The sequence below is a fragment of the Peromyscus leucopus genome, chromosome 1 (assembly GCF_004664715.2).
Source record: "Peromyscus leucopus breed LL Stock chromosome 1, UCI_PerLeu_2.1, whole genome shotgun sequence".
Classification (NCBI taxonomy): Eukaryota; Metazoa; Chordata; class Mammalia; order Rodentia; family Cricetidae; genus Peromyscus; species Peromyscus leucopus.
In genome coordinates, this window is record NC_051063.1 from 43,838,441 (window position 1) to 43,850,192 (window position 11,752).

General features: G+C 46.3%; 1 protein-coding gene across 1 annotated transcript; it reads right to left on the reverse strand.

Moving 5' to 3' along the window:
• Positions 1 to 5,564: 5,564 nt before the first annotated feature.
• On the reverse strand, positions 5,565 to 10,741 carry Ppp1r3c (protein phosphatase 1 regulatory subunit 3C). The gene is made up of 2 exons (XM_028882875.1): positions 10,362 to 10,741; positions 5,565 to 8,190 (listed from the first exon to the last, which is right to left on the reverse strand). Exons 1-2 carry the CDS (start codon positions 10,373 to 10,375, stop codon positions 7,251 to 7,253), a joined length of 954 nt encoding a protein of 317 aa, XP_028738708.1. The 5' UTR covers positions 10,376 to 10,741; the 3' UTR covers positions 5,565 to 7,250.
• Positions 10,742 to 11,752: the final 1,011 nt, after the last annotated feature.

An 11,752-nucleotide genomic window follows, 5' to 3' on the forward strand; every position in this document is an offset into this window, starting at 1 on the left:
TATCTTTACATGTTGCTTGTCATGCGGCACTGGCTGGCAGTGTCTCTTTGCCTCTGCCTTCCAGTTCCCAGAATTCTCCTCTCTCTTTGTCCTGCCTATACTTCCTGCCTGGCTACTGGCCAATCAGTGTTTTATTTATTAACCAATCAGAGCAACACATTTAACATACAGAACATCCCACAGCAGATGGGACTTTTTAACAGGAAGACAAGACTGTAAACCATGTCAGATGAAGCAGCCCACCGTGGGCAGGTAGAATTTTAGCACGGGGCAGAAGGACACAGAGTGAACACAGACAGAGTGAACAGAAGAACGAGACATTTAAGCAGTTCAGGTTGGGAGAGCAGTCAGGAACAGAGAGAATGGATCTGATGCAGGCCTAAGAGGCAGGCAGTGGTGAGCAGGGACCTGGGGAGGGGGGTGCGGAGACACAGACAGAGTCAGAGAGAAAGGGGGCAAGAGTGGAAGGCTGGCTTGTAAATCTGGATGGGGTGTATGGTGCGAAACAACCCCAATTTGGACAAATTTCATGGAAGGCACCCCAAGGGTGTCTAAGGATCGAACTTGAACCTGGAAGTATTAATTCACAAGCTGTTAACCAGAGACAGGAGATGATGGCGGAGCATCCCCAAAACGGTAAGGGGGGTGTTAATATTCTGATCTGCCCCTTGAAATCCTACCCCTTGGTGCCACCCTGCATCCTGACGTAAAGGCCTCATTCTAAGGAAAAGCTCCTCCCCTTCCTCTCTCTCTCTTCCACTTTTCCTCCTATGAGGTATGCACCCTCAACCTCTCTCTTTCTCTCCCTCTTTCTCTCTCTCCCTCTCTCTCTTTCTCAATGGCACAATGGAGACAGCCTGTGCCCACTCAGTTCCATGGCTCATAGCCTTTGTTATGACGGCCCACTGACTATCTTGTGCCATTCATTAGTCCTCGCTGTCTCTCTGGGACACTGGAGGTCAGATTCGTCTCGTTTCGCTTGCTGGCTCATAGCCCTTTGCCCCCCTGCCCCCGCCCCGCCATGCAACAGCATATGGAGACAGCCTGTGTCCTCTCAGTTCCACGGCCCATAGTCTTTGTGACGACAGTTCATTGGCTATTTTGTGCTGTTATTGTTGGCCCTTGATGACCCTCTGGGATGCCAGAGGTCAGTCCACTGGGCCTTATACCTCATTGTGGAAAAATGCACCTATGGCCCACCCACCCCCACCACTGCTGCTGACCCATGGCTTGGGTTTGTTCCCCTGCGGCTGCTTGCACCAAGAGTCTGCTGTAAGGATTCTGTATATTCTCGTACGTCATCGGGGGGCGACTGCGTCCCAGCCTAAAGGCCGGACATGCCCCCCCCCATGCTCTCTCTCTCTCTCTCTCTCTCTCTCTCTCTCTCTGTGTGTGTGTGTGTGTGTGTGTGTGTGTGTGTGTGTGTGTGTCTTTCCTATCCCCTCTTCTCTTGAATAAAGCCCATTCTAACTCTGGTAATCATGGCTCATGACTCTTCCACTGCCAACCAAACCAGTGCCGCCGTGGTATCCACCGCCAGCCACCAGCACCCTATACCCTTTCATCTTCCCCTTTGTTGGAGGCCCCCTTATAGCATGAATCTTAAAGGTCTTATTAATTAAATCAAACCTGGAGCCAGGTATTGGGGTCAACGCTGGAAGATCAGAGAAGCAGAACAAGCCACAGCTACCTCACCTCACCAGTTCCTCAGCTGCTCCTGTTTCCTCAGACTGGAAGCCTCTGAGTCCTCATCCAGAATGAATCCCAGCTGAACTGCTGCTAGAAGCCTGAAAGCTTAACCAGCTAGATGCTTCTAGTTTCTGGTCTTCACTCCTTATTTATCTTTCTGCCTTCAACCATCACTCCCTGGGATTAAGGACTCACTTCTTGGGATTAAAGGCATGTGTCACCATGCCTGGCTGTTTCCAATGTGTCCTTGAACTCACAGAGATCCAGAGGGATTTCTGCCTCTGGAATGCTAGGATTAAAGGGCTACCACTGCTTATCCTCTATGTTTAATATTGTGGCTGTCCTGTTCTCTGACCCCAGATAAGTTTATTAGGGTGCACAATATTTTGGGGAACACAATACCACCACACCCCCTCTTGCTCTTCCTCCCCTTCTCAGCTCAGTCTGGCTGTGTTCCATCTGGACTCTCCCAGATGTCTCTGTCTCTGACTATGTTCTCCCTCATATCTACAATTAAATCTTCTCCACCATACCTAAAAGCAGACATGTTCTTTTTATTTCTTTTTTTTTTTTATTCAACTCCCACTTCTACATCTGAGAGGGCAACTTAAGACAGATCAATACTAGTACAAAGCACAGTAACATAAATGTATCTGAAGGCACTGAAGTTCGACCTACCATGATTTCGTGGTTAGGCTATACTGACTCACAGCTGTTTTCACCTGGGTGTGTTTGCTGCTATGGGGTAAGGGCAAGAAACTGAACCCTGGGTTCTGCCTGGGAGAGGGCGATGGTACAGACAGGGTTTGCTATGGTTTACTTCACAGAGCTGAAAAGAGAAGAATTTAAAGATGTCAATATCTTGATGAAGGGCACGCAAATGACTAAACCTAACACTTGCCCTGTTTTCCACTGGAGGTACTTAACAAACCAAAAGCTTCTGTTTTGTCTTTTATTGATTTTTTTCCTAAAAAGAGAGAGAAGGCAGGCTTGGAGTCGGATGGGTGGGGAAATAGGGAGGAACTGGGAGGAGATGAGGAAGGGGAAATTGTGATCAGAATATACTGAATGAAAATAACTATTTTCAATGTAAAAGAAGACTCATAAATTTAGAAAGCAATGGAATCCTTGCTTTAGCAAATTAAACTTTTTTTTAGAACAGAATAGTGTGAAGATTTTTTATTTCAAGCAAGTTTTAATTTCTGGGCCTCCATTTTATCACCTATGTGGAAAAAAAAGAAAAGAAAAAGAAAACAACCATGAAGGAGCCAGGCGTGGTAGCCCATACATGCAATCCCAGCTTTTGGAGGGAGGAAGATCAGGTGTTCAATGTTATTCTTGGCTACATAGTGAGTCTGAAGACAGCCTGGGCTACATGAGATCCTGTCTCAAAAATAAAAGCAAACAAAAATGCTAGAGTTTCTCTTCACCAACCTTAAAAGAAGCCATTCCTCCATGTTAAATCTCGTGTGTGTGTGTGTGTGTGTGTGTGTGTGTGTGTGTGTGTGTGTGTGTGTGTGTGTGAATGCATGTCACAGGATCCAGAAGAGAGTGTCAGAGCCCCTGGAACGAAAGCTACAGGCAGTTGTGAGTCAACCAACATGGGTGCTTGGGAATTGAACTCGGGTCTTCCGCAAGAATAGCTCTTAACTACGGAGTCATCTAACCACCCCTCTGTGTTAATCCTAAAGACAGCATTGTTTCTCCTAACAGAATGTGAAATGGGAACAATTGTATTCCTCAGGAGCACCCTCCTCTTGGCTGGATCCTTCCTCAGGCAGCCCTGAAAGGTGCCAACACCAAGTGGAGCTGACACAGCCAGCTCAGAAGAGCTGCCAGGATAACGCCTGCCTGGAAACAGCTCCTTTTGGCTCTCCAGATCTAAAGAAGTAGGGTCTCATGGGAGACTCCAAGAAATGTCAAGAGCAGGAAGGAACATGAGGTCAAAAGCCACTGACCAGCCTGGCACAGGTTGGGCGGTCATTCCCCCTCTCTCCATCTTATTTTCTTCTTTTGTAAAGTTTACATTTGAGTCTCGCGGTTTTCAAACCTCAATTTGAGTTTTGTCCATCTCTTGGAAGAGAGTGTTCCTCACACAATCATTACCATGAATAGATCCAGAAGGGACAAAACACTGACCACAGCCTTCAGAGACCGGCCAACAGTGTACCGGAATACAGCCATGGGAAGAGGCTTTTGGCAAACTCTCCATGCTGGCCCTATTAAGGGCAGCTTGCCCTATCTAAAGGGGGTGGTTGCTATTCAGCTCCACACAGTTGTTGCCAGGAGGACAGAGCTGGTGTTTTTAAAGAAAAAAAAAAGGCATTTGTGTGTTCTGTGCCTTGACAATAAATTTTTATTAAAATATTCTGTGTCACATGTGCTGGCAAGCACTTGTAATCCCAGCACTTAGGAGACAGAAGCAGGCAGAGTACTTCAAGTTTGTGTCTATCTTGTTCTACGTGGAGAATTTCAGACCACCCAAGACTATAAAGTCAGTCCCTGTCAAAAATAACAAAAAAAGAAAAAAAACCTGTGTACCAAATAAAACACGTCTGTGGTCAGACTTATGATTTATAGCCCCCGATACAGACAGAGGGTGCTGCGTTATAAAAGTTTATTCCTTATAATGCAGCGTCTCAAGTAGGCTAGTCATTGATGACCCCTTCCACTGAAGATACTGTCTAAACGGAGACCCACAACTTGACAATGTGCAGAGAGTGGGAGACTTTGGAGCACTCCATCCTAAATAAGAGGTCTTCATCAAAGCCCTTCCCTCAGGGCTCAGGGAGCTCTGCAGAAGGGGAGGCAGAACGACTGTAAGAGCCTGACAGGATGGGGGACACCACGGAAGCAGGTCTTCCAGACACCACAGGGCTGGTGCACACGTGAACTCACTATGGTGGCACACACAAGGCCAGCACCGGTTCAAGCCAGATGGGTCCCAGCACTGAGAGAGAGGAGTAGACATGGGCTCCCACTCCCCGGCAAAGGAAAACTCAGATTGCTCCGCTGAAGTGTCAGTGGGCACATAAACTTCAGGGTCGGCTCCACTCCTAGGTCAACACAAAACAAACTCAATGGGATTTTTGTAAATTTTTTGTCTCATTTTGCTTTGCTTGGCCATTTTTTTTTTTGTCTCATTGGTCTTTTGCTTGTTTATTTTGATTTCTATTTTGTGTGGGAGGGGTGTTTCTGTTGTTTGTTTTAAAGAGAGAGAGAAAAAACAAAGTTGAATAGGTAGGGAGGTGAGGAGGATCTGGGAGGAATTCAGGGAGAGGGAAAAACATGATCAAAATATATGAAAAATTTTTTTCAATAAGAAAGGTTTAAAAAAAAAAAATACTGTTGAAGACTTCCATAAAATTTTTCGGCAAACCTGGAAAAGCAGCTTAGGTTCATGGACCTGTTGGCTCACCCTGGAGAGCTGTGCTTCCCTTTCTGCCCTAGACTATAACACCCATGGCCCTTCCTGGGGTTCCCTCTGCAGTTCCAAGTTCTACCCCTCAGAAAGGTACTGAGCTCAAAAAGCCAGAGCTATTCCAACACTTCCAGCATCATCCCCTCCCCACCGTAAAAGTGACAGGCAGCATCCAAGGCGAGCCTGACCCAGCAGAGAGCATGTGAGAGAAGTAACCACAGGTAGGATCAGTTATAGCCGCTCAGCTACTGCCTCTGGACCCAAGCCCAGGTGTCAGGCGGCAGGACCTGGAGTCACTAATGAGACTGAAGCATGTGACCCTCTGCAGTTGGATCCATTTCCCAGTCCAAGCCAGCTAGCTCTGCTTGGTCACTGCTAGGCAAAACAAGAGGATGTCAGTTGCTAAGCTTCTGGTTTGACTGGTTATGGTTTGGGGAAAGAAAACAGTCTCGGGTCTTCTACCAAGCACATTTATTCTTAAAGTGAGAGGCTCATGAGGGACCATATAGATATTTACAGCAGAGAACTTATGGATGCTAGCCAAACCTCAAATACGGCCAGAGTGGAGTTATTCCAATAGTGTTTTTCCAGCATGGCAAATCACATATGTTAAAATTCACTGCACTCTCTTAACACCCCTCAAAGGACATGCACAATAATAACAGCAAACATCCCAGGACACCCGCCCTCGGGATCTCACAAAGTGGATTTATGTACACACAAAACAGTTCACATTCAAAATAATTCACATCTACTTCTTAAAAAGCATTTTGACTTGAAATTAAAACAGCAAGACAAAAATAGGCATGAGACAGACCGCTGCTTCGATGTGCGAGGTACTGGATTCTTGCATTGAGACTCTAGTATCAGGTCCCCACTTCAAAGTTCACATCAAAAAAGTGTGGCAGAAAGATGAGTCACCTTCAATATGAAGGATGTGAGTTGTGTCCTCTGACTGACAGCACTCCCGGAAATACACCAGTATTTTAGGAGAACACCAGCGAAATTCACGAGTTCTTAGATGGCCATTCGGGTAGCCGGTTTAAACAGCTACAGTGTTCTGGTTTAATCAAGGCACTGAAAGAGCTGTCTTTGACATGATGTGGAGTCTCTACATACTGCTAGCCATTGGTGACAGCATGACTGATGTCAGGCAGCATTCTGGACCAAGAGCCCAAGAATGATGCCTTGATCACAAAGTCACTTATCAGGTTAAGACTGCAAAGCTGGATTTGCTTCACCACTCCCCCAAACATGGCTTCTGATAGACTATGTTTAAACAGAAAGGATTTACGTAAAATCTTGGTGTCTTCATCATTTCCTTTGAGATAGGGTATTGTATAGCCCAGGCTGGCCTCCAACTTTCTATGTGCCAAGGATGAACTTGAATTTCTGATCCTTCTGCCTCCACCCTATCATACGGGATCAGAGGCATGTGTTGTCATCCCCAGTTTTATGGTGCTGGGCCTGGAACCCAAGGGCTTCATGCATGCTAGGCAAGCACCCTACCAACTAAGCTACATCTCTATCCCTCAAGGTCTTGATTCTTCAGAACTACAGTTCATCTTCCCCCAGGACCATCCAATACCCTTTATTTTTCTATGCAAGAATACATAGAAAGGAATTCTTTCCCCTCTTTGAGCTATTTCCTCAAGAGAAACCTGTAAAACCCACTTTGAAACACAAGATAACTCCATGTTTCCCACCAACGGTTAAATAGCAGGTCCCCTGCTCCCCCTCTGACGTGAGCCTCAGAGCCCTCAGCTTGTGTACTTCACATTCCTCACACCCTTACCACAGCATTCCATCACCATCAACTGCGCTTAAACCTTTCCTTGTCCAAAGTGAAAGCTAGTGAACTGAAAGGGAAGTGGGAGATGCACCCCCCAGAAGATGTTACTTTTATAAAACTAGTTCCCAGGCTGTTACTTGAGCCTCCAAAACAAGACTGGGTGGCACCACCCTCATAGACCCCCAACACTAAATTCTCAAGTGGCTATATTATCTATAGCCAGGCCCCGAGAGCTCATACCTAAACCTACTGAAGGAAAGTAACTAAGACTTCCTAATTTTGAGCAATACAGACCTAGAATCGCATGAGGATTGTGATCAGACAAAGCCAGTCCGCAGGCTGTCTAACTCATCGATAGGAGGCCAAGTTATCCATTCTCCCCCAGCTCTGCCACTCTGGGAAGAGGCCGCTAGCAAGCCTAGGACTGCCAAAGACTGTGGGTTCTAACTCAGTCTTAGGCGGCGCCTGTTGGAATGCACAGTCTTGGGGTGCCATCTGTGTCTGCACCCCATCGGGTTTCCACTGTACATGGACAATTCTATAATTCTGCCCCTCGTTGTTGTCCCAGAAGACCCTCCCATTAGCGTGGTAAGAAATGCAAAACTCAATTTTCTCCTCAGTTGGAATGACGCGGGGTAAGTCGATGGCAAAGGAGAAGGTGTCGCTGTCTGAGCTGCTGTAGACATTCTTCATGTACACACAGTCCACATCTGTATAGGTCTTCCAGGTGTCAAAGGTGATCCGGACCTGAACCTTCTTCTCAAAGCTGACATTTTTCACTTTGACTGTCCCAGTCACGGTCCGCTCTTGCAGAGAGCAGTTCTCTAGGCAGACCAGGTTCTTCTGAAAGCGGTCCCGGAAACTTAGGTAATCAGATGAAGGCTGGGGAAAGTCAAAAACCAGATTTTTCTCCTCGTGAAGTTTTAAGCTGGAGGAGATATCGTTAAGGTCCAAGAGATCGAACTGCAGGTCCCACGCAGGGTCTTCTGGGAGGTCAGAGAAGACGTGGATAGCAGTGAGCGACAGCCCCTTGGAGTCGGCAAACACGACCCGCTTCTTGGCTTGGTCGTGCGGGGCCTTCCATTCATTCTGTGATCTGGCTTCCTGCTTGACATTGAGGCATGGTTTCAAAGGCTTCAATTTATTCGCAAAATGTCTTCGTTGAAAGTCGTTGTAAGGACCCAGGAAACTCTTCAGGGGTGGAGAATGAGCCAAGCAAATCCTCATGGCCACATCCATTGGCATGACTGAACTTGTCAAAGGACGGGGGTCCAGCACATGGATCATTCTGGAATGGAAAAGCAAGAGGGGTGGTCACCCAGAGCTGGAGCAGGCTGGCCCTGGCCCCACATGCAAATGCACTAGTTAGAGCGAGGGCAGGAATGGGGAGGTGTCAACACATGAGGATGAGGAGAACACTCAGGTGATTAAATCTGAAGTTAGCTCTGTGCTTGGCAGGCTACCGGACCATGTGTGAACTGCCTGAAACGCTCAGTGGTTCACTTTCCCTATCTGAGAAATAAGAGTGTTGGATCCAGTGATGTCTGAACAGCTCTGGGAATATCTGCTCTGTTCTGGGTCAGTGGTTCTTAAACCTATCATCAGGTCAACATGACCTAAAGGGTTTCTTACCTTTAGGGAAAATAAAAATCAGATTCCTGGGACTTAGAACTACTACAGTGGAGCCTCATGGCATGGTGCCAACAAGGTAAAAATGTACTCAGAGCTCCCTCAGAGAGTCTATTGACCAGACAGGCTCTTCCATAATCATAGTCCCAGACAGACCCTCTTGCTCCTTCGGCTGCTATGTCTTATCTTGACTCTTAAATCGGTTTTACTTCTCTGGATAAGCAATCCACTTGAAAAGCGATAAGAGAAGCAATTTTTTAAATGTCGTGTAGTTCTTAGGTGAAGTCAGAATGGCTTTTGCATTTCACCAAGTTCATACGAATTTTTCACAAACAACCAACTGCAACATCTCGTGTACTAAAGGGAAAAACTTTAATAGCCTACGTCTCATACAGAAAGATACCCATGACAAGTCTACATGTAAATGGAAAAGCTGGCTGCCAAGATAACAGATATACTCATTCTGTCCAGTAATAACCACTTCATTATATCTCTGTCTTGTAACCTGCTGTATACATTATATATACAAAATAACATGTATTTTTAAAAACTGATAACCTGAGAATTGAACCATTTTAAAATACATAGTAGGTATATGAATTTATAAATCCTGAAAAACTTTACAAGGAAAAAGACTAAAATGTTAATTATCTTTGCATGACAGAATTACACAATCTACTGGTTTTGTGCTTCTTTGATGTTTTCTATTGTTTGGGCAAGTGGTATTTACAAGTAGAAAGACAAAAACAATATTTAATATAAAACCAAGAATCGTCCATCAAGATTTTTTTCTGGCCTTTCCTCTTCTCTCATACTGTGCTGACACCCTTATGAAATTAGGATTTTCCAATTTCAATCCTATAGATGAGAGACACATGAAATATAGTAGGTGCTATTTTTCAGTCTGGTTTTAATTTTTAATTATTTATTCTTTAACAGTTTATACATGTATGTAACTATTTTGATCATATATATAGAGAGAGAAAGAGTCTGGCTTGAAGAATATTTTTCACGGCGGCGCTAAGCACAGCACACTGGCAAATGGGTATCATCACAAAGTGGACGGTAAAGAATGTATACGGAACTCACTTTAACAGCTCTAGGAGTTTTTCTGACAGGATTACTTTCAGCAGACAAAAGCTCAAACTGTATTTGTCTAACAACCGTTAACAGGCAGGATTTGATGAGGGAGAATTCTTGGACTAAGTCACAGCTGGAGACGCAACCAAATTTCATGGGATGTTCTTGGTTGCCTGATCAGTTGAGCTGTTATTCGTTGTTTTTTGTTTGTTTGTTTGTTTTGGGGGGGCTGTTATTTGTTTTTTCACTTCTGTATTTATAGAAAATTTTAGTATCGGCCTGTTGGCATTCTAAGTCCCGGCCAAAAGTTAAATATGGTAGTTTGTTCAAACTCTGAGACTGAGTTTTCTATGACAAACCAGGATAAGGCAAGTGGGAGGAACGAATGAATGCAAAACTGTCCTGTAACTTTTGCCACAGCCTAAATACCTCACCAGCAATGTCAGGGTGCAAACTAAGCTGCCCTCAAGTGCTTGGGTCTTTGAGCTCAAAGGCAACAGTCACTTCAGCAAGGGAATCCCAGCTCTAGCTGACTCAACGCTAAGGCAGTTTCTGCTTTGGGAGGCTGACTCCCAAAAAAGCGCTAAGAAATACAACTCAATTCCAGCGCTTCCACGCCTCCGGGGCGATTCAACTCAGCCATCAACCTGGCGGTCTCCATCTGCAGAGAAGACAAAACCAAAGACGCCCCCAACGTCCCAGCAGCTGCGGGTTCCCCTCCGTTAGGAAGCAGAGTTGTACTGAACCTACCTGGTGCAGCTCATTGGACCGAGAGGCAGCGGCGACCGCGACAGCCGCACCCAGCTCAGCTTCGCACCCAGCCCCTAGAGGATGCAGCGCCGCGGTCCAGCCCGCCGACTGACCGACTGACCGCCCGGGGCCGGGACGCAGTTTATCAGAGCCCGACCACGTGAGCTGGTCCCTCGGCCCAATCAGCGGCCCGGTGGCAGGGCCAACCAGCGCGCAGCCAGGGCGCGAGCCCTTGTCCCCGGAACGTGATCACCGCGGGGCTGGATGTGCCCGGAGCGTGCTGGAAGGCGGGCGCGGTGTCGGGGAGCCCTGGGCCAGCGGGACCCAACCGTGTTCCCGGAACCCCGCGCGCGTCACGTAGCGCACGGCCGCAGACTCTCAGCTGGCCTCTCCCTGCCTGTGCGAGCCTGGAGGGGTCTTCTGTGTGATGCATGGGTCTGTGCAGAGTTGAGTCAGAGCTCAGAAAGTTGTGTCTCCACCCGGTGTCTATGTGCTTCTTGCTTTGTGTGTCCAGGCACCTTGGCCCACACACACACACACACACACACACAAAAAAAAGTTGGCTGGCTTTTCTTCTCCACGAATAACGCCATACAGCCACTCAAAATAGGCAGGGGATGTCAGGAGTTACCATTTTCTCTTAACAAATGTAAAGAAAACTCTCTGTGATCTCTTCCCTCTGAAGACTGGCAGGAAGGCAGCCTGGACAGCCTAGCGAGACTGCCTCTGATAGAAGCAAGCAGATACTTTGTATGCTGATCTCTTCAGTTTTCTCCGTGGAAGAGAAAACTAGAGACCAGCATGAAGTTACTGTCCTTGCTCATTGCCATCAGATGCAGCAGACAGCACAAACCCCTGGCTGGGGTTCCATAGGGAATGAGGTAAAAATCACAGTGCATGCCATGACCCTCCCAAGCCAGCTGCTTTCACTGAGGTTTCCTTATTTTATTTTGGAGCTTGAGGCACCAAATCAACTGTAGAATTAAAAACTATAAAAGTAGATTTGTTAGTCAAGTATAAATTGTTTTTCTTCTTTTGTTTTTCTGAGATTTTAATATAATTTCATCATTTCCCCCTTCCTTCTCCTCCCTCCAAATACTCCTGTATATCCCTCCTTGTCCTCTTTCAAATTCATGGCCTCTGTTTTGCTAATTGTTCTTATATGCATATATGTACAAGTTAGCCCCATGACCTAGCTCTGGTTGGTTATCCAGCAGCCAACTAGAATGTGCAAAATTTTTCTGTGTCATTTATCTGTCAAATACTAGAATTATTACAATGGAGTTAGACAATGAAGAACAAAACTCCATGCTTCTGGGCTGGCGACTGCTCAGTGGTTAGAATGCTTTGCTGCTCTTTCAGAGGACCAGAGGTCAGTTTCCAGCACCCCA